General features: G+C 41.9%; 1 protein-coding gene across 3 annotated transcripts; it reads left to right on the top strand.

Annotated features, from left to right (window-relative positions):
• The first annotated feature begins 359 nt into the window (after positions 1-359).
• Positions 360-19,013, top strand: LOC112081224 (uncharacterized). 3 transcript variants are annotated; one of them, XR_002896390.2, is made up of 8 exons: positions 514-1,063; positions 1,459-1,589; positions 1,794-1,970; positions 4,113-4,274; positions 4,621-4,732; positions 4,943-5,067; positions 17,104-18,195; positions 18,528-19,013. XR_002896390.2 is itself a non-coding variant. In XM_070446379.1 (7 exons), the coding sequence occupies exons 2-7, from the start codon at positions 1,581-1,583 to the stop codon at positions 18,103-18,105; spliced, it is 1,587 nt and encodes a 528-aa protein (XP_070302480.1). In that variant the 5' UTR covers positions 360-452; positions 1,459-1,580; the 3' UTR covers positions 18,106-19,013. The 3 variants fall into 3 exon arrangements, 2 of the variants coding, with proteins under 2 accessions (XP_070302480.1, XP_070302479.1); XM_070446379.1 differs by lacking the exon at positions 514-1,063 and adding an exon at positions 360-452 and having other exon boundaries at positions 17,104-19,013; XM_070446378.1 differs by having other exon boundaries at positions 17,104-19,013.
• The last annotated feature ends 4,537 nt before the right edge of the window (positions 19,014-23,550 follow it).

The following is a 23,550-nucleotide window of genomic DNA, read 5'->3' on the forward strand; positions in this document are numbered from 1 at the left end:
CAATCATTAGGTAGTTTTTGTTTGACCCACACGAACATGACCAAAGCATGACTGAAACAGGAATACATTTCCCCTGGATATTTACAAATAAATGTGATATTTGAGGCTCTCTGTCACTAAGTGATTGTACAATGTACACCTGGGTTGGGCTCAATTTGAATTGAAGACATTCATTTCAGGAAGTAAACTGAAATTCCAATTCAATGATTGAAAAAACGGCATCTATTTTCCATACACTGAAAAGGAGAATCTATTTGTCAAAAGAACATATATATATAMATATATATWTWTWTTTTAAATTCAAATCCCTTCCTMAATTGACMGACTTAAATTCAAATTGAYCCCAACCCTGTTGTGTGTTCTTCACCACGCTGTCTGTGTGGGTGGAACTTGAAGCWTTTKACCTTCTCCACTGCGGTCCCATTTTGGGTGGCGGTGATGGAAGTAGGAAGGTTTGTGGGGAATTATTTTATTATAAATTCAGGGTTAGTTAAGATAATATAGTGGTATAGATAGGTCGTAACGGGCCTCACATTCCAGTACAGTAGGTGGTGGTGTATGCTCCTGGCAGTTGGTTGCGATTCGCCAATAAAACAAAGAAGAAAAAGAAAACAGAACTGAAAAGCCTTCATGTTGTTCTTATTTTTACGTTTATTAACAAACACCCTYGAACTCAAAATCAGCATCGCATACCCTAGGTAATCTTTAATTCGCGTTGGAAACAGGACTTGGTTGATAGATGTTATCTAGGTGACGCTAAATGTTAACTGCTAATGTTAGCCAACAATGGATAACTGTATGGTTTTTCACACTCAAATAGCCTCCATCATGGAGGTGCTAGCGAATGCAGCCGTGGCAGATATATGTAAACTCGTCGATGACGACTATGCAGTGTTTCGTTTGGAAATAACTCAAAGCCAGAAAGAAAACAGAGCATTGCGGAGGAAACTACTGGAACTAAAGGTGGCACGAGAGCGCGCAGAGAGGACAATGCGAGAGCGCGTCCTCGGCAGTCGWCCTAGTAGTGTCAAAATCCTCGACCGGTACAGAGTAATGGCAAGAGGTAAATGTTGCAGGAGACTGCGAGGCCTGTCGCCCCGTTTCCCCTCTGCGCATGTGTGGCTTTAGATGCGTTTACCACAATGGGTATTGGTCAGTTTTTGGATTGTATGCAATAATTCCCCTGATTACTTAGCTATCTTGCACATGGACACAATATCATATTCTAACCAGATTCTTGATTTACTGAATTTCCTATTATTTACTCAGTGAAAACAATGTGTTGCATGGAACATAATACATCAATCAATAAATAGTATTTCAGGAAGTTATGAGAGATATTAACTTACATCCTTACAAATTCTAGACAGTGTCAAAACTGTCAATAGTGTATATTATAGCGTTCAGTATTGACAGTACCTAACCTAACCACCTCTTTTCCCCCAATCACTCTCTCAGCTGAAGGACATCTCACTGGAGGCTACAGGAGCTTTGTGAAGCCAGCYGGACACAATACATGGAGAGATGACCAACCAATCACTGTTGATGAGGGGAGTGGAACCTCAACCCAGCATGTTATCATGATAGAGGTTAGTGTAATAGTGTTGCATAAAAAAATTGTTACTTTGTAAATCAAATGTGGCCTCTTTATTTCAGAAAGGCTCCCCTCAGCTATTCACTTTCTTACATGTACATCCTTATTTATCTGCCATAGGGGAGCTTGTGAGACTTCCCATTGACATTGATATCCAATTCAACTCATGTACCACTAATAACCTCCCCTCTTGTGTCAGTCTGCAGAGGCTGCAGGTCCTGTGGTCAAGCTGGAGAGGTCTGAAGGACAGGAGGACCCWCGGCACAGCAGAGACATCCAGGCTGGTGCAGCGTCTGGAGTGGCACCCCCTGTAGCCACAGAAGACCTATCCACTGCCGCTGCGCTCCAGTCCAGGAACCGACGCAGCATCACAGTGGTCAGTCAAATGCCGTTCTCAAGTCAGAGATAGACACCAAGACTGTAACACACAGGGTCTTACACACACTATCTGAATACAGATCAGATCCAGAMAGACTAGGGCCACCGGTCTGTCCTCCTGATCCTGGCTTGGTGTACTTACTGTTATTTCGCCAGAGCCAGAGTATGGTTTATTCCCATGGAGATGGTGATGCGTTAGACACTGGCGGGGATGATCTGTTTTGTTCTTACGCTTCAGAGATGGTCCCTGGAAACATATCCTTGGGTTWAGAGAGACCGACTGATCTGTCTAGAGGGGACTGGAACTGGTAAATTTCTGTATGGACCTCGCTTTGTGCACAGGGGCATTGTCATGCTGAAACAGGAAAGGGTCTTTCCCAAACTGTTGCCACAAAGTTGGAAGCACAGAATCGTCTAGAATGTAATTGTGTGCTGTAGCATTAAGATGTCCCTTCACTGAAACTAAGGGGCCTAGCCCGAACCATGAAAAACAGCCCCAGACCATTATTCCTCCTCCACCAAACTTTACAGTTGGCACTATGCATTCGGGCAGGTAGCATTCTCCTGGCATCCGCCAAACCCAGATTCGTCCGTCGGACTGCCAGATGGTGAAGCGTGATTCGTCACTCTAGAGACGCGTTACCACTACTCCAGAGTCCAATGGCGGCSAGCTTTATACCACTCCAGCCGACGCTTGGGATTGCGCATGGTGATCTTAGGCTTGTTTGCMGCTGCTGGGCCATGGAAACCCATTTCCCGTCAAACAGTTCTTGTGTTGACGTTGCTTTTAGAGGCAGTTTGGAACTGGGTAGTGAGTGTTGCAACTCAATGAGCCGTTGTTTCTTCTAAATGTTTCAACTTCACAATAACAGCACTCACAGTTGACCGGGCAGCTCTTATGTAGGTGTCATAARCAGCCATAAAATAATGCAATACATGTCACAACAGGTTTAAATATGTGTTATGACCAAATTATTACAGGTTATGACTGTCATAACGTGTTGACGCTGGGTGTCAAGTAAAYTGTTCCTAAAAATCCTTCTATAACCTGTTTCCTCCCCTTCATCTACAATGATTGAAGTGGATTTAACAAGTGACATCAATCAGGGATCATAGCGTTCACCTGCATTCACTTGGTCAATTTATGTCATGGAAAGAGCAGGTGTTCATAATGTTTTGTATAAAGCCTGAAAGTCTGTTTCATGTTGTGTTTGTGCTGTGTARCTGATGTTCGCAAATTTTCCAAAGACACTTAATGAGAAAATGAATGCAGTTTATTAACTTCAGGCAGAATTTTTGTTGAGACATGACGAGTATGTGTGGTTTTCATATGGTGTATTTAAAACTTGTTTATGTTCAATAAACACAGTGGGAACTTTTCATTCGAAGACTMTGATTGAGATTCTCTTTAGCATACGTCACATCTGATCTCACCCTATTCTGCATACACACAACAGTGCTTTTTCACCAATATACACTTAGTGCACAAAACATTAGGAACACCTGCTATTTCCATGACATAGACTGACTAGGTGAAAGCTATGATCTCTTATTGATGTCACCTATTAAATCCACTTCAATCGGTGTAAATGAAGGGGAAGAGACAGGTTAAAGAAGGACTTTCAAGCATTGAGACATGGATTGTGTATATGTGAATGGGKAAGACAAAATATTTAAGTGCCTTTGAACGGGTATGGTAGTAGTTGCCAGGCGCACCCGATTTGAATGTGTCAAGAACTGCAAGGCTGTTGGGTTTTTCACGCTCAATAGTTTCCCGCGTGTATCTAGAATGGTCCCCCACCCAAAGGACATCCAGCCAACTTGACACAACTGTGGGAATCATTGGAGTCAACATGGGCCAGCATCCCTGTGGAACACTTCCGACACCTTGTAGAGTCCATGCCCCAATGAATTTTATTCTAAAGATGTTCCTAATGGTTTGTACACTCAGTGAACACTCAACAAACATACCTACTGGGCGTGTCAGAGTTTTTTGTCAGGTTTGTCTGATGATTACTTGACTTATCATAGCTGACTTGTTTTTACCCACAACATCATATTTATATCCACCATGATGTGTGTTTTATCTGTGTGTACGTACCTGAGGGAGTACGTAATCTGTATCACCTGTCTCTTCCAGGAGGAGGAGGATCCAGAGGTGCTGCTGATAAAGGTGGAGGGGTATGAGGAGGGTCTGGGGAACCCTGYMGGGACCATGGTCATGGAGGACAACCAGACTACACCTCCTGAATGCACAGAGSAASCAGCTGAGCAGCACAGGACCACACACAGTCTCAGTGAGGTGTGTCCACTGTGAACTACTGTCTGGATGGTTTRWGTTCAGGGCCCGTATCCACAAAGCCTCTCAGTGCTGATCTAGGATCAGTTTAGKATTTTAGATCATAATGAATAACATTATATTTAAAGAGCAACACTCCTACTCTGAGACTCTTTGTGGATATGGGCCCAGGRCTTGACCATGCCTTTGAATTATAAAACTATTAAAGAGTGTCAAGTGATCAAATCAACTAACATGTTTGCATAYTACTCATAGCAGTCCCTCATTGCCCAATCAYAAGATTCTTCATAGCAGGTTGCTCATATCAGATTTCTTGATCCAACATCCTCTCACTCTGTATCTCTTACAGTCAGTAGACATGGAGGATGGGAAGCCTGATCTGCTGCTGGTCAAAGAGGAGACYATAGAAGATGGACCAGAGAGCATTGATCTGCTGAGTGGAATAAAGATGGGGGAGCAAGGTAAAGGAGAAATACATATAGCCTACARACAGTAATAAATCTTCAATGTGAATAGTGATGCACATGGCTATAATTGATTTTCTTCATTCATAAAGTAAAATAAATACAACTTATGTTTACATAGAAAACCACACATTATAATGTATGAACTTGACCAGGTAGAGTTCTCTACCATGTTTGTAAAGTCTATTTTGTAACCTCTTCCTACAGGTGGTTGGCTGGAGGCTAACAGAGACTGGGTGGCCATCTTGGATTCCCAGACCCAGACGGGTGCAGCCAWGGGCCCAGGGAACAACATCACTGAGCAGGCGAGGACTAGAGGCAACATGGTGGAGGTCAGTGGTTGGGACAGCATCTTCAACTCTTGGCTGGGGAATAAAACTGTTAACCACAACCAGAAACAGACAATGGAACACAAAACAACATCCAAACTTAGTTTCTATGACAGCAGACTGGCTGAGACCAGGGCGAGGCATAGAATTGGTCTGCGGGGATGGGGAGGTGTCCGTATGCGGCGGAAGAGAACAGACAGACTCCGCTAGCGATGCTCCGTCCTGCTCCTATAGTTGTGATTCAGAGAGACTGATGGTGCCTCAGGTTAACCCACTAACAGCTGCTGCCTTCAGCCTGCCTTCTATAGGATCTATCAACTGGAACATGGACCCTGCAACAACACAGACACTACCTGYCCTTCATCTTCCTCACAGTCTTCGTTTGTTAWACCAGACCTCAGACAATGCTAGTGCCTCAACACTAAATGGCTACACAAGCCCATTGACAAATGACAGTAGTAGAGATGYAATCAGTAAAGTTGGCAGTGCCAAAGAGAAGCGCTTCTCGTGTTCGTTCTGTGGGAAAGCCTTCCGTTTCCCCAAACAGGTGGAGATCCACCAGTGGATGTACATGGAGGAGAAACCATTCGGCTGCCACCTGTGCCAGGCCAGTTTCTCATCCAGCCTGTAGAGGCACTAGAGGGTCCACATGGGAGAAATCCTACAGCTGCCACCAGTGTGAATCAAATCAACATTTTTTATAAAGCCCTTTTTACATCAGCAGATGTCATTAAGTGCTTATACAGAAACCCAGCCTAAAACCCCAAACAGCAAGCAATGCAGATGTCGAAGCACGGTGGCTCTGGAAAAACTCCCTGGAAAGGCAGGAACCTAGGAAGAAACCTAGAGAGGAACGGGGCCTGAAGAGTGGCCAGTCCTCTTCTGGCTGTGCCAGGTGGAGATTATAAGAGTACACGGCCATTAAGGCCAGATCGTTCTTTAAGATGTTCAAAAGTTCATAGATGACCAGCAGGGTCAAATAATAATCACAGTGGTTGTAGAGGGTGCAAAACAGGTCAGCGCCTCAGGATAAAATGTCAGTTGACTTTTCATAGCCAAGCATTCAGAGGTCGAGACTAGAGGTCGAGACTAGAGGTCGAGACTAGAGGTCGAGACTAGAGGTCGAGACTAGAGGTCGACCGATTATGATTTTTCAACGCCGATACCGATACGATTATTGGAGGACCAAATAAAAAGCCGATATCGGCCAATTTTTAAAATATTTTTATTTGTAATAATGACAATTACAACAATACTGAATGAACACTTTTCTTTTACCTTATTATAATACATCAATAAAATCWATTTAGCCTCAAATAAATAATGAAACATGTTCAATTTGGTTTAAATAATGCAAAAACAAAGTGTTGGAGAAGAAAGTAAAAGTGCAATATGTGCCATGTAAAAAAGCTAACGTTTAAGTTCCTTGCTCAGAACATGGAAACATATGAAAGCTGGTGGGTCTTTTAACATGAGTCTTCAATATTCCCAGGTAAGAAGTTTTAGGTTGTAGTTATTATAGGAATATATGGACTATTTCTCTCTATACCATTTGTATTTCATATACTTTGACTATTGGATGTGCTTATAGGCACTTGTTATTGCAGTGTAACAGTATAGCTTCCGTCTCTCTCCTCGCCCTACCTGGGCTCGAACCAGGAACACATCGACAACAGCCATCCTCGAAGCATCGTTACCCATTGCTCACAAAAGCGCGGCCTTGCAGGCATGAGAGGACTACTCTACAGTTCAGAGCGAGTGCGTCACCGATTGAACTATTAGCGGCGCACCCCTAACTAGCTAGCCATTTCACATGGTTACACCAGCCTAATCTCGGGAGTTGATAGGCTTGATCATATAAACAGCTCAATGCTTGAAGCATTGTGAAGAGCTGCTGGCAAACACACGAAAGTGCTGTTGATGAATGTTACGAGCCTGCTGCTGCCCTACCATCGCTCAGTCAGACTGCTCTATCAAATCATAACTTAATTTTAACATAATATACACAGAAATACGAGCCTTTGGTCCTTGATATGGTCGATCCGGAACTATCATTTCGAAACAAAACGTTTTTTCTTTCAGTGAAATACGGAACCGTTCCGTATTTTATCTAACGGGTGGCATCCCTAAGTCTAAATATTGCTGTTACATTGTTACAACTTCAGTGTTATTCATATTATGTACAATTCTGGCAAATTAATTACGGTCTTTGTTAGGATAAATGGACTTCACACAGTTCGCAACGAGCCAGCGGGCCCAAACTGTTGCATATCCCTGACTGCTTGCACGGAAAGCAAGAGAAGTGACACAATTTCCCTAATTATAAGAAATTCATGTTAGCAGGCAATATTAACTAAATATGCAGGTTTAAAAATATATACTTGTGTATTGATTTTAAAGAAAGGCATTGATGATTATGGTTAGTTTTGGCGAAGTCATCGCAATCATCACCCGTTTGGCGAAGTAGGCTGTGGTTTGATGAGAAATTAACAGGCACCGCATCATTTATATGCAACGCAGGACACGCTAGATAAACTAGTAATATCAACCATGTGTAGTTAACTATGATTATGTTAAGATTGATTGTTTTTTATAAGATAAGTTTAATGCTAGCTCGCAACTTACCTTGGCTTCTTGCTGCCATCGCGTAACAGGTCAAAAATCGGTCGTTCTGCCCTGAACAAGGCGTTTTAACCACGTTCTAGGCTTCATTGAAAATAAGAATGTGTTTTTAACTGACTTGCCTAGTTAAATAAAGGTGTAAAAAAAAAATGCGCGAGAGGGTCGAAAACAGAAGTTCCGGGACAAGTTAGCACGTCCGGTGAACAGGTCAGGGTTCCATAGCRACAGGCAAAAGAGCAGAAACTGGTGTTGTAGGACGACCGGGTGCTGGGGAAGGCGACTGCCAGGAGTCATCAGGCGAGGTGGTCCTGAGGCATGGGAGAATTAGAGGGAGCATACTTTAAGTTCACACAGGACGAAATAAGACAGAAGAATTTCACCAGACAGACTGACCCTAGCCCCCCGGCACAGACTATTGCAGCATAGATACTGGAGGCTGAGACGGGGGGGTGGGGATAAAACCCCACCCACTTTGCCAAAGGACAACCCCCACACCACTAGAGGGATATCAACAGACCACCAACTTACTACCCTGACACAAATGCTGAGTATAGCCCACAAAGATCTCTTCCACCGCAGAGGGGGGCGCAAAACCGGACAGAAAGATCACGTCAGTGACTCAACCCACTCAAGTGACGCACCCCTCCTAGGGATGGCATGGAAGAGCACTAGTAAGCCAGTGACTCAGCCCRTGTAATACGGTCAGAGGCAGAGAATCCCAGTGGAGAGAGGGGAGCCGGGCAGGCAGAGACAGCAAGGGCGGTTCGTCYCTRCAGWGCCTTGCCGTTCACCTTCGCTCCCCTGGGCCAGACTACACTCAATCATAMGACCRACTGWAGAGATGAGTCTTCAGTAAAGACTTAAAGGTCGAGACAGAGTCTGCGTCTCTCTCAGGGATAAGCAGACCGTTCAATACAATTGTAGCTCTATAGAAAGCCCTGCCTCCAGCTGTTTGCTGAGAAATTATAGGGACAATAAGGAGGTCTGCGTCTTGTGACTGTAGCAAATGTGTAGGTATTTATGGCAGGACCAAATCAGCGAGAGTTGTAGGAGCAAGTCTATATAATGCTTTGTAGGTTTACAGTAAAAACTTGATATCAGCCCTAGCCTTAACAGGAAGCCAGTGTAGAGAGGCGAGRACTGGAGTAATATGATCAAATTGTTTGGTTATAGTCAAGATACTAGCAGCTGCATTTCACTGAAGTTTATTTAGTGCTTTATCCTGGTAGCCAGAGAGTAGAGCATTGCAGTAGTCTAATCTAGAAMTGACAAAACATGGATTAGCTATCTGCATAATATTTGGACAAAAGGTTTCTGATTTTTGCAATGTCACGAAGATGGGAAAAAAGTTGCCCATGAAATATTCTTGATATGTTTGTCAAAAGAGATCAGAGTCCAGAGTAACGCTGAGATCCTTCAGTTTTATTTGAGACGACTGTACAACCATCCAGATGAATTGTCAGATCAAACAGCAGATCTCTTTGTTTCTTAGGACCTAGAACATTGTCAGAGTTTCAAAGTAAAACATTTGCCGTCATCCACCTCCTTATGTCTCCAACACAGGTCCAGGGTAGGACATTTTGGGGCTACACCATGTTTATTAATTGAAATGTACAGCTGTGTGTTGTCCVCATAGTGGTGAAAGTTGACATTGTGTTTCCGAATGACATCACCAAGACGTAGAATATATAGTGAAAACAATAGTGGTCCTGAAACGAAACCTTGNTGAAAACAATAGTGGTCCTGAAACGAAACCTTGAGGAACACCGAAACTTACAATTGATTTGTCAGAGGACAAACCATCCACAGAGACAAATTGATATCTTTCTGACAGATAAGATCTAAACCAAGGAAGAACAATTTCCAATCTCTCCAAAAGAATGTGGTGATCGATGGTGTCAAAAGCGGCACTGAGGTCTAGGAGCARGAAGACAGATACAGAGCCTTGGTCTGACGCCATTAAAAGGTAATTTTCCACCTTCACAAGTGCAGTCTCAGTACTAATATGRGGTCTAAAATAAGACTGGAGCGTTTCGACTGGGGGGTCAAGGTTCGGCTTTTTCAGGACGGGCTTTATTACTGCCACTTTTAGTGAGTTTGGTGAACATCCGGAGGATAGGGAGACTTTTTTATTATGTTCAACATTGGGGGGCCAAGCACAGGAAGGAGCTCTTTCAGTAGTTTAGTTGGAATAGAGTCCAGTAGGCAGTTGGAAGGTTTACATTTTGCAGARGCTCTTATACAGAGCGACTTACAAGAGCAGTTAGGGTTAACCTCTATGGGATCGGTGTCCTTATACCGGGACGGTTGAGCTAAKGTGCGCTTATGGGATTAGTAAGGCGTTGTAAGTAACAGCAAACTTTCCAGGACATAGACATGTCTTATATGAGCAGAAAGCTTACGTTCTTGTTAATCTAACTGCACTGTCCAATTTACAGTWGCTATTACAGTGAAAAAATAGCATGCTATTGTTTGAAGAGACAGCGCAACAAAAAACTTTTATCACGGKAACTGGTTTGATACAGTCACCTCTGAAGGTAAATAACGTACTTACATTAAGTAACCTTGCTCTGATTTGTCATCCTGAGGGTCCCAGAGATTAAATATAGCATAGTTTTGTTTGATAAAATCAAGTTACATATTCAAATGAATGTAGGAACTGGGTTCTACAGTTTGAACCCCTGCTGTCTCTGGCTCCACACCCACCCCGCCCGGCCATCTAGATGTTTGAAAGTTAGTGCATAAGCTAATGATCCATCATGTATGACATTCCTGGGAGTGTGTAAACTTAAATTTTGTTTTACCATATAATTTTTGTATGTTCTCTATACTTATGTACTTGAAAATGTATCAGTTGACCAATTTTGCACATTTGGGCAGACTTTATACAAAATATTGTCCAGTGCTCCACTGGCTCAATCTGAAACTTTGCGCACACACTGCTGCCATCTATTGGTAAAAATCTAAATTGCGCCTAAATTGCACTATAATGTCCTTTCTCTTGCATTTCAAAGATGACAGAACCRCAAAAAATGTGAAACCGCTAAATTCCACAAACTTCAGTGTTTCCTTTCATATCAAGCATATGCATATCKWTGTTTCAGGTCCTGAGCTACAGGCAGTTAGATTTGGATGTCATTTTAGGCGAAAATGTAAAAAAAAGGGTCCAATCCTTAAGAGGTTGTTAAGTGCCTTCCTCATCGACAGATTTTTCACCTAGTTATCTTGAGATTTGAACCGGCAACCTCTTGGTTACTTGCCCAACGCTCTTAACCGCTAGACTATCTGCCGTGAGGCCATTAATCTTTTCGTGAATGTGTCAGGAGATACAGGATAAAAAACTTGAGTGTCTCCGTTGGTCATAGGTCCTGGCAGTTCTGTGCAGATTCAGGACAACTGAGTTTCGGAGAAATATGCAGATTCAAAGAGGAGTGCTTAATTTGCTTTCTAATGATCATGATCTTTTTTGTTGAAGTTCATGAATTCATCACTGCTGAAGTGAAGGCCATCCTCTCTCGGGGAATTATGTTTTTTAGTTAGCTTTGCGACAGTATCAAAAATAAATGTTGGATTGTTTTTATTCTTCTCAATTAGAAGGGGCTTTTTAGTGGCYCAGCGGTCTAAGGCACTGCATCTGTGCTAGAGTCATCATTACAGACCCTGGTTCGATTCCAAGCTGTWTCACAACCGGCCGTGATTGGGAGTCCCATAGGGCAGCACACAATTGTCCCAGCATCGTCCAGGTTAGGGTTTGGCCGGGGTAGGCCCTCATTGTAAATAAGAATTTGTTCTTAACTGACTTGCCTAGTTAAATTAAAAAAATAGTGGAAAAGTAGGCTGATCGAGCAGCAGTGAGGGCTCTCCGATACTCCACTGTACTGTCTTTCCAAGCTAGTCTGAAGAGTTCCAGTTTAGTGGAGCGCCTTTTCTGTGTACCAGGGAGCTAATTTCTTGTGACAATTTTTTAAAATTTATAGCGGTGTGATTGCATCTAGGGTATTACATAAGTTTACATTTAGATCCCTGGTTAGGTGGTTAATTGATTTTTGTACTCCAACGTCCTTGGGTAGGTGGATGGAGTCTGGAAGGGCATCTAGGAATCTTTGGGTTGTCCAATAATTTATAGCGTGGCTTTTGATAATAGTTGGTTGGGGTCGGAGCAGATTATTTGTTGCGATTGCAAATGGTGGTCCGATTAGTACAGATTATGAGGAAAAACATTTAGATCCACAATATTTATTCCTCGGGACAAAACTGAATCCGGAGACATATTGGACAAACCCAATTGAGTCGATGATGGCTCCGAAAGCCTTTTGGAGTGGGTCTGTGTGAATATTGAAGTCACCAAAAATGTGAATATTATCCGCTGTGACTACAATGTCCAATAGGAATTCAGTYAGGAACGCTGTATCTCCCACCAGCAGCAGATGAAGATGCACCTGAAGAGCCACATGGGAGAGAGGCCGTTCGCCTGTATACACTGCGGATACACCAGCAGAAAATGCACACYGCCCTTGAATAGAGTATGTGTGACATGTAATGTAGTACTAGTTAGCTTGTTTGTATTTAATTCTGTTGGTTTTGGATGTAGTAGGGAACTGGATAAGGTGAACTGAGGAAAGAATGAGTATGATGAGACAGAGTAGATGATATGTAATGATTGGCGTGATGGTGTCTGTAAAAATGCTATAGTGAACAAAAATATAAACGCAACATGTAAAATATTTCATGAGCTGAAATAAAAGATCCCCAAAATGTTCAATACACACAAAAATATTATTTCTCTCCAATTTTGTGCACAAATTTGTTTTACTAACAATCCCTGTTAGTGAGCATTTCTCATTTGCTAAGATAATTAATCCACCTGAGAGGTTTTGCATATCAAGAAGCTGATTAAACAACATGATCATTACATAGGTGCACCTTGTGCTTTGGACAATAAAAGGCCACTAAAATGTGCAGTTTTGTCATACAATACAATGCCACAGATGCTTGCAGTTGGCATGCTGACTGCAAGAATGTCCACCACAGCTGTTGCCAGATAATTTATTGTTAATTTCTCTACCATAAACCGCCTCCAACGTCGTTTTAGGGAGTTTGGCATTACGTCCAACCGGCCTCACAACCGCAGACCACGTGTATGGCGTCGTGTGGGCGAGCGATTTGCTGATGTCAACGTTGTGAACAGAGTTCCCCATGGTGTGGTTATGGTATGGGCAGGCATATGCTACGGAAAACAAACACAATTGCATTTTATTGATGGAAATTTGAATGCACAGAGATACCATGATGAGATCCTGAGTCCCATTGTCATGACATTCATCCACCACCATCACCTCATGTTTAAGCATGATAATGCACAGCCCGATATCACAAGGATCTGTACACAATTCCTGGAAGCTGACCATTTCCCAGTTCTTCCATGGCCTGCATACACACCAGAAATGTCACCCATTGAGCATGTTTGGGATGCTCTGGATTGACATGTGCGAAACAGCGTGTTCAAGTTCCTGCCAATATCCAGCAACTTTGCACAGCCATTGTAGAGGAGTACYACAACCTTCCACAGACCACAATCAAAKGCCTGATCAACTCTATGCAAAGGAAATGTGTCGCGCTGTATGAGGCAAATGGTGATCACACCAGATACTGACTGGTTTTCTGATCCATGCCCCTACTTTTTTTAAGGTACAGTATATGTGACCATCAGATGCATTTCTGTATTCCCAGGCATTTGAAATCCATAGAGTAGGGCCTAATTTATTTCTTTACATTGACTGATTTTCTTATATGAACTGTAACTCAGTAAATCTTTTGAATTGTTGCATGATGCATTTATATTTTTGTTCAGTATATGTTCCTTTAGGATGATACTGTTTTTTTTAATAGTGAGTTGAGGATATTGCACTAATCAATGTTTACTTGACAAAGTATTGAAGGTCTTTGTAATGTCATGGTTCTCCTGTTCAGATCTGAAGGATCAGGTTAGTGGCTCRGCTCTACAGCGCTCTCTCTCTCCCGCAGAGGGGAAGAGGGGTGAAGTTGGCCGTTTTATGATGGTCATAAATTCCTTGCAGAAACTCTCTTCACTGGACATTCAGTATTGAGAGAGGATTTACTCTGTGAAACAAAGACATACTTCCCGCCGAAACTCCATCATCCAAAAGTGGGGAATGAAACAATATTTCCGTAAATCGAAGGGGTTGGAGTTGTCCGTGGGTACTCGAAGAACAATTATGTCAGATCAGTTGTGTTTAGGGATCTCATGAAAGACGGTAGAACAAAATAACTATCTCTGAATGTATATATTCCCCAGTTGTCAGGGTCACATCCAAATGTGGGGGAACTGATATGATTAAATATGAAACTATTTGTGAGAAGATGTAATGTGATGTTAGCCTTCTAAATGAGAGAATTGTTTTTAACATGAAGTCTTAACCAAGTCAGTGACCATGCCCCCGTGAGCACAGACTTTACGAAAAAAGGAGGGACTGCCCCTTTTTCCCTGAGTGCCTACATAGCACTCGTGACAAAATGTACATTAAGTCAAGAAAACGCGTTTAAATGGCTACTGCTCTATAGAACAGAGAGCATGGAGCTGGTTAAGAAAACTACAAGACTACACATTCACAGTGTGCAGCTGTATATGTAAAATAGTCTAGTAAACTCGACCGAAGACGAGAGGAGAACACTTCKCTATCAAACGACCGAATGGTACTCTGAAAGATCCATTCTGGAGAACATTTCCCTATCAAACGACCATTGGTACGTCTGATGTCTCCAGTATTACAGAGGACAAGCTACAGCCACGAAATATATTGAGTTCTGGGGAACACGACCAGAGACTTTCTGTCGACTGACTCTCCAGCAGACGGACCGGCGATTTGAATAGAGACGAGACATACAGGCGTAAATATATACAGTTGAAGTCGAAAGCTTACATACACCTTAGCCAAATACATTTAAACTCAGTTTTTCACAATTCCTGACATTTAATTCCTAAGTAAAATGTCCCTGTTTTAGGTCAGTTAGGATCCCACTTATTTTTAAGAATGTGAAATGTCAGAATAATAGTAGAGGCTTTTTATTTCTTTCATCACATTCCCAGTGGGTCAGAAGTTTTACATACATCAATTAGTATTTGGTAGTATTGCCTTTAAATTGTTTAACTTGGGTCAAACGTTTCGGGTAGCCTTCCACAAGCTTCCCACAACAAGTTGGGTGAATTTTGGCCCATTCCTCCTGGCAGAACTGGTGGAACTGAGAGTCAGGTTTCTAGGCTTCCTTGCCTCGCACACACTTTTTCAGTCCTGCCCACACATTTTCTATAGGATTGAGGTCAGGGCTTTGTGATGGCCACTCCAATATCTTGACTTTGTTTGTCCTTAAGCCATTTTGCCACAACTTTGGAAGTATGCTTGGGGTCATTTTCCATTTGGAAGACCCATTTGCGACTAAGCTTTTAACTTCCTGACTGATGTCTTGAGATGTTGCTTCAATGTATCACACATAATTTTCCTACCTCATGATGCCATCTATTTTGTGATGACATTTCTCCAAAAATGATTGCTGTTTGTCTAATGTGCAGTTGCAACCATAGTCTGGCTTTTTTATTGGTGGTTTTGGAGCAGTGGCTTCTTCCTTGCTTGAGTGGCTTTTTCAGGTTATGTCGATATAGGACTCGTTTTACTGTGGTTGTAGATACTTTTGTACCGTTTCCTCTCAGCAACTTCACAAGGTCCTTTGCTGTTGTTCTGGGAATTGAATTTGCACTTTTTTGCACCAAGTAACGTTAATCTCTAGGAGCAGAACGCGTCTCCCTTCCTGAGCGGTATGATGGTGTTGTTTATACTTGCGTACTATTGTTTGTACAGGATGAACGTGGTACCTTCAGGCATTTGGAAATTGCTCCCAAGGATGAACTAGACTTGTTGAGGTCTACAATTTTTTTTTCTGAGGTCTTGGTTTGATTTATTTTGATTTTCCCAATGATGTCAAGCAAGAGCCACTGAGTTTGAAGGTAGGCCTTGAAATACATCCACAGGTACACCTCCCCAATTGATTCAAATGATGTCAATTAGCCTATCAGAAGCTTATAAAGCCATGACAAAAATTTTCTGGAATTTTCCAAGCTGTTTGACAGGCAGTCAACTTCTGACCCACTGGAATTGTGATACAGTGAATTATAAGTAAAATAATCTGTCTGTAAACAATTGTTGGGAAAATGACTTGTCATGCACAACGTAGATGTCCTAACCGACTTGCCAAAACTATAGTTTGTTAACAAGACATTTGTGGAGTGGTTGAAAAACGAGTTTTAACGACTTCAACCTAAGTGTATGTAAACTTCCGACTTCAACTGTAAATTGCAATTCCTTTRGAATGAGCAGCTATTCATGTGCAAGGTATTAGCATTTCAATTTGCATAGTTATCAGCTGTGTGTAGGATAGTAAAGTCCTCCCTCTCTTTCTCACATGCCCTCCCTTTAAATTTTGTGTAACAAGCCGTCATATCGATTTAGTCCACTAGGGACTTTCCATTGCATCATGTCCAAACCAATGTATAACCTYTCCTGTGTGTGTGCTTATGTAATTCTGTGTTATTATTTAGTTAGTTAGTAAATAAATAATTAAGCCAATCTATATATCGCTGATTCATAATTTATGCTAGGGTTCGTGCAGATATCCAAGAGTTTGCGACATTCAGAATGAGACTGATAGAAGGTAAACAATTAATTAATGACTGATTGATGACTGAAATGTAAGAGATATTTATATTTTTCAGAGTTAATTCGGAAAATGGTAACTCGTTAAATAAACTTTTTCCGTGGTATCCCCAAGTTTGCTAATGAGTTAATTGTTACTGGATTAATTTAATCATCATAATTAAACATTGTTAATCGATTTGATAAAACAATCGTCATCACATTAATGATAGCCAAGACACGACAGTAATGTAATGTTTAACCTTTTCCAAAGTATTCAAAAATGTATTTTAACCAAGCGAGGGTACCAGATTTACAGAAAAATGTAGTGTTACCAAAGTGAGAAGTTATTCTTCTTGTCACGTATCATTTTGTGCAATAAAAGTACTGTACTTCACGGAATGTGAATATATGACCATTTTATTGAAATTCAATACAAAATTGACTCTGTGCTGACTGACTTGGTTATTTTTGTATCATTACAGGGACTGAGTTTCACTTGTCTAAGTCGAACCAAAACAATATACTTAATTGTTGAATCAACACATACAGTATGGACATTTTTTAAATAAACTCCAATGGCTCCATATTAMGTACTTGAATCACAGTGTTGGAGATGCACTTGACTGGTTATCAATATTGATGTGTCTGTGTACAGCAAATTATTTCTTATATAAACCTATATGCTTTTCGGTTCAATTTGTGTTTACAGTCTGCCGTCCATGAGGAACTGCTGATATCCGGTGTTGCTGGCGGGAGAGACTGGACCTCTGAAGCGGCCGGTCACAAACCCTGGCCCCGGATCAGAACCCTGGATCAGGAGCCATCGCTCTTCTTTCCCGAGTCAGAACCAGGACCGAACCGCGAGGAACAGAGACCCCARCACCACACAGAACACAACCAGTGGACAGGTGGACTGAACAACCTCAGTCCTGGTGGTCATCAGAGAGACAGAGGCTCCAGTCTGCAGCCCAGACCCTTCTCTTCACAGCCTCAGTGCAGTGATGAAGCAGGGCCTGGGGCTGATAGAGAGAGATCCTCCTGTTCCTATGAAACAAACACCACCGTATCCATGATGAACAAAGCAGGTCACCCTGYGCTTCAGCCTTCACAGAGAGTGGTGGGAGACACCCCTGGTGGGAGTCTATCAGGAAGTCTGTCTTCTCCTTCAGGGTCWCATCTAATTCCTGATGATTGGGTTCATAGAAAGCCTGGGCCTGGGTCTAGCCTTCCTCAGCTACCTCATGGTTACCCCACCAATACAGACAGGGTCAGGATGGYCATTCACCACAAGAGGTACCTACCCTATAACACAGCACACAATCCCAACAACACCCAAACAATGGCTAGAGGTCAAGCAGGGAGCTCAAAGACTAACCAGCTGACTGTGGTGGCTCCTGCTTCTAGCTACTCTGGTGTCATTGGGTCACAACGTGGGAAGCCGAACATTAGGACCGACGCTGACAAGCCGTATGCCTGCCCCACATGTGGGAAGTGCTTTGCTGAGGCGAACTATGTGAAGATCCACCAGAGGGTCCACACAGGGGAGAAACCCTTCAGCTGCACCCAGTGTCACATGCGCTTCGCAGAGGCTGGCACCCTGAAGAGGCACCAGAGGGTCCACACAGGGGAGAAACCCTACAGCTGCCCTCAGTGTGAGAAGAGGTTCTCACACCAGCATCATCTGAAGAGGCACCTGAAGGTCCACACATGACAAAGGCCATTCACCTTCTCTGATGGTTTCAGAGAGGAACTACCTCAGGATACACCAGCAGAAAAACCATTACACTTCATAACATAAGAGGTAACCATTCCATCCTCAGGGTACACATTGTCTCCCCATCATTGGTGTTTGTGCGGTGACATGCTGCCAACCTTCATTTTCTCTCATTAGCTTTAGTCCTGCCCTCTAACCTTTTTTTGCCTTAGATCTGTTCTTCCTCCAAGCTAGCCCTTATGTATTTCTCGCTCACATTCACATTTAGTAGTTCTGTCCTTTTGCCCACCTAACCATGCATGTACTCTTTGAGGTTGTCCCTTTCCTTGAGTTCCTTTTATTTGTGTGTACAGAACATGATTCCTTTCTCATCTTTATCTACCCTCTTATCTTCCTACTTCATGCTGCTCATTGGTTAGCTGTCACAGTGGAGGCCCCCACTCGGCCCACCCCCAAGCCCTGCAGCAAAAGCTCTGAATAGGCTCAGTCAGCTGGACAAGATCCATAGAGCCAATCAGGATGCTTCTTAATCTTCTCTCAAGACAAAGATTAATTTTCATTGCTGTCAACAGAAAAGATCCACAGATGCATTTGGAATAACGATAGGGACAGATTTCAATGATGAATATTCCTGAATAGAATATTGCATCCAGACAMTGTGTGATATATACAGTATAATGCATATATAAGTTAAAGGTTTATTACATAGTGTTGTGTAGGTTATATGACATTCACACATGCCTATTTCATTACATCTATTGAACTACTTTATTTTTTCCCAAGACACTTTTAATGAGAATTAATGCAGTTCATCAAGTTCATGCTGATTTTTAGTTGAGACATGTGGTTTTCAATGGTGTATTTAAAACTTGTTTATGTTTAATAAACACAAAATGGGACTTTCATTCTGACTMTCATTGAGACTCTTTAGTATACATCACATCTGATCTCACCTTATTCTCCATACACRAGACAYCTTTACAACCAATATACACTTACTAAATATACTTACACAAACACCTATTGWACAAATAGTTTAGTCAGGTGTGTCTGATGAATTTTGATTTGCCATAGATTACTTATTTTTTACCCACAACATATTTATGTCCACCATGATGGGTTTAACAACAATGAAGTCATTCTGTAACTACAGTATAGGACTCAAACGTAGTCAGCCTGGTCTCAGAGCAAAACATTGTTTTACTAAAATCCATGTCACTCCATTTAGCATGATATGTTTACTTTACGMTATGTTACATTACATTGGCCTACATAAATCTGGGACACTCAAATTAGTATATGTTACTTAAGGCAAAAACYAAAAGAGGGTGGATGGGTGGGCGCATAACGCAAACTTCTAGCAACCAAATGCGTGTTATCATGGACAAATGTAGCATTTTAGCAACTGCAACTACTTACTACTCTAGCTACTTTAACTACTCAGCATTTTAACAAACCCTTCCCCTTCCCCTAAACCTAACATTAACCCTTATCTTACAAAGGTACAGAGATTGTTCTGTCCACTGGTGGATCTAAATATTTTTCCTCATAATCCTGMACCCCAACCAAGGATTATCAAATGTTGCGCTATAAATTCTCGGACAACCCAAAGATTCCTAGATGCCCTTCCAGACCCCCTCCACCTACCCAAGGACGTTAGAGTACAAAAATCAGTTAACCACCTAAACGAGGATCTAAATTTAACCTTGAATAATGCCCTAGATGCATTCGCACCTCTAAAAAACAAGAAATTAGCTCCCGGAAATGGCGTTCCACCAAACTGGAAGTCTTCTGACTAGCTTGGAAAGACAGTACCATGTAATATCGGAGAGCCCTCAKTGCTGCACAATCAGCCTARTTTTCCAACCTAATTGAGGAGAATAAAGAATATATATCCATATTTTATTTTTGATACTGTCGCAAAGCTAACTAAAAAGCAGCATTCCCCAAGAAAGGATGTCCWTCACTTCAGCAGTGATGAATTCATGAACTTCTTCGACGAAAAGATCATGATCATTTGGGGGGAAATTATGGAGTCCTCTTTGAATCTGTGTATTTCTCCAAAACTCAGTTGTCCTGAGTCTGGACAGAACTACCAGGACCTAGGATCAATGTAGACACTCAAGTTTTTWAAATCCTGTATCTTTCGACACATTCACGAAAATAGTCATGGCCTCTAAACCTTCTAGCTGCCCACTGGACCCTATTCCAACTAAACTACTGAGAGAGCTACTTTCTTTGCTTGGCCCTCCTATGTTGAACATACAGTGGCTTGCGAAAGTATTCACCCCCTTGGCATTTTTCCTATTTTGTTGCCTTACAACCTGGAATTAAAATGGATTTTTGCGGGGTTTGTATCATTTGATTTACACAACATGCCTACCACTTTGAAGATGCAAAATATTTTTTGTGAAACAAACAAGACAAAAAAACTTTACTTGAGCGTGCATAACTATTCACCCCCCTCCAAAGTCAATACTTTGTAGAGCCACCTTTTGCAGCAATTACAGCTGCAAGTCTCTTATGTCTCTATAAGCTTGGCACATCTATCCACTGGGATTTTTGCCCATGTCTGGCCATTCTTCAAGGCAAAACTGCTCCAGCTCCTTCAAGTTGGATGGGTTCCAACCTGATGACTCCTGTCTTTCCCCAGTCCACCTTGTTGTGCTGCTGCTCTAGTTTCAACTGTTCTGCTTGCCGCTATGGAACCCTGACCTGTTCACTGGATGTGCTACCTTGTCCTGGATCTGCTGTTCATTRTCTCTCTCCCCCTTTGAATGCTCAGCTATGAAAAGCCAACTGACATTTACTTCTGAGGTGCTGACCTGTTTAACAAAAAATAATAAAGGTTTATATAAGTAACATTTTGCTGTACACACAAACATGACATGCTATTATAAAATGTTAACCACTGTCAAGTCCATCTCTAAGACTGTGATTCAAGTACCTAACAATATGGAGCCATTGGAGTTTATTATAAAACAAAGTCCATCTGTTGATTCAAGAATGAAATATGTTTTGGTTCGACTGAGAGAAGGGAAACTCAGTCCCTACAATGACACAAAATATAACCAGTCAGTCAACACTGAGTCCATTTTGTATTTTCAACTAAATGGTCATACACTCATAACATGAAGGACAGTACTTTTATTGCAAAAAATAATACGTCACAAGTAGATTAACTTCTCACTGTGGTAACACTACATTTATCTGTAAATCTGGTACCCTCACTTCGATAAAATGTATTTTAGAATACTTTAGTAAAGGTTCAACATTACAAAGACATTCACGACTGTCGTGACTTTACTTCTGATGACTTATTTATCTAATCAAAAAACGGTTTAATTCATTAGGATTTGGGGCACCACGAGAGCGGTTGTTTAAAGAGTTAGCATCTCCCGAATTAAACTCTAAAGGTCTTTACCTATCACATCCATAAGTCAACGTATTAATCATAACCTTGCATCATATCATCATTTTGAACAGTCGTAACCTCCACCATCTGCAAAAACCCCAGTGTTACGTATGCCTCGTGGAGGAGGGAACGCAACACCCTGCTACATCTCAACTCCCCGTGGAGTGAAAAAGTATGTGATCGTAGGTGCGGGGAAGGACGACAGAGGCAGAGAAAAATACCGTTTACAGGGAATTTATTATTCCTTGACATGGTAATGTGGGGAAAAGGGGCTGGACGGAACCAAAGCAAAGAAAGTAAAAATGAAAGAGTCTCCTCTCCTACCTTACCTGCCTTCCCACTTCTTACCTAACCTTTAGCACCACTTGGCTCGCTAACCAAAATACAGGGGGTGGTCCGCCCAGGTCTTACCTAGTGTGCATAGACAGATTAAATACTACGGGTTATGTATGCCCGCAGGCRTCTTGCCTGAACACTCCCAAGGTGCGTTCCCCTTCCCCCCTAGGAACAAATAAAACAGAATAATTTACGTGAACAATTTCAATTAACCAAAAACACTCAAATCTATTGGCATACATATACCTCTGAAGGAGCAGCTACAAAATAATATCAACAAAACMTTCACTGACCAACAACCAACACAAGACATAAAAAGCTCTCCTCCCTGGCGAAGGAAAACTGGCTTTTATCAAGCTGGAGAAGGAGTTGGTAATTGAAGAGACAGCTGTTTTGTTACAGTTTGTTACAGTTACAGGGYTCAGAGCTCCAATTAGCGATTGGGCTGACCAATCAGCTGCTTTAGGATTCCAGGAAGCCAGTTCCTGAAATACACACACATACAAACAACACAGAAACTGCGGAACGTAACACCTAGCCTTACTTATGATTCAGTACTACACAAATTGGTGTAATTATTTATTTACTAGCTAACTAAATGATAACATACAAACTTAATACATTAGGAAAAGTACCCTAGCGGACTGACACAATATGGTGGCTTTTTACAAAAGGAGAGGGAGAGAGGGAAAGAGAGAGGAAAAAGAGACACTTATCGTTGATACATTTTAGAAACTTTTCTCACAGTAATCATAAACTTTGCACACGAACCGCCACCCATTTGGAGTAAGAAATCATTAATGTATTCACGTGTCAATGCCTTGGTTCGCTGTTGGGCCTTTTCGTGGCACGCTTGTAAGGCTCTAATTGTCTAAAAGGGGTCCCCCCTTTCCTGTCTTCTACTGTTGTTCACTCTGGACGATGCTCCTTGGAAGATAGGCTAGCCAGCCGTGTCGATGGATCCCATTGGTGATGAGAGTAGTAGATACGGTGATTTGAGAAGAGTAGTAGAATGGTCCCACTTAAATTCGCTTTTCTAGATATTTGACTTCGGACAGCTAATCAGCTGTACCAGTGATTGTCTGGGAGGTGAGCTTCTTGCCTCCACCTCGTGTTGCTATTCACAGTTCAAACCACTTTGGATGTGAGRCGCAGSTCAACGCCTTTCTGGTCCAAATGTACATTTCTTTACCAWTCCTTTTATSCACTCTGGTCGACAGGGACGGTTCAGTCAGGCTGACACACTCTCTGACCTCACTCAGGGAGTGGCTACTTASTGTGCAAAGTTTATAGGAGACAAATTCTCTTATGGCTCCGAAAATCACATTCATACCTTAACAAAAATACMTTRATAATTGTTCATATACAATGTTAAGGATGGAGACATCGGACATGTAGTGTATATACTTTTCAGTTACAACATTTCCTTTTATAACACTTTTAATGACATCACAAAATATAAACCAATATGACATTAATTTTCTATAGCTCACCACTGACCATTCCCTACGTTCTCTGTCAGGAATATTTTTTCAGTATTCGCTTTAGAATGTGTTTTGGTTGTTGTTTTGTGTCTCACTGGCTGTTTCTGYCTGTGATTAACAGAGTTGTTCCCGAGTCCAGAGTTGACGGCTCCGTCCCATCCACTGACCTCCACTAAGTCATCTCTGGTCCTGGCCTGKTCAGTGATG

Source organism: Salvelinus sp. IW2-2015, linkage group LG13, assembly GCF_002910315.2.
Source record: "Salvelinus sp. IW2-2015 linkage group LG13, ASM291031v2, whole genome shotgun sequence".
Taxonomy (NCBI): Eukaryota; Metazoa; Chordata; class Actinopteri; order Salmoniformes; family Salmonidae; genus Salvelinus; species Salvelinus sp. IW2-2015.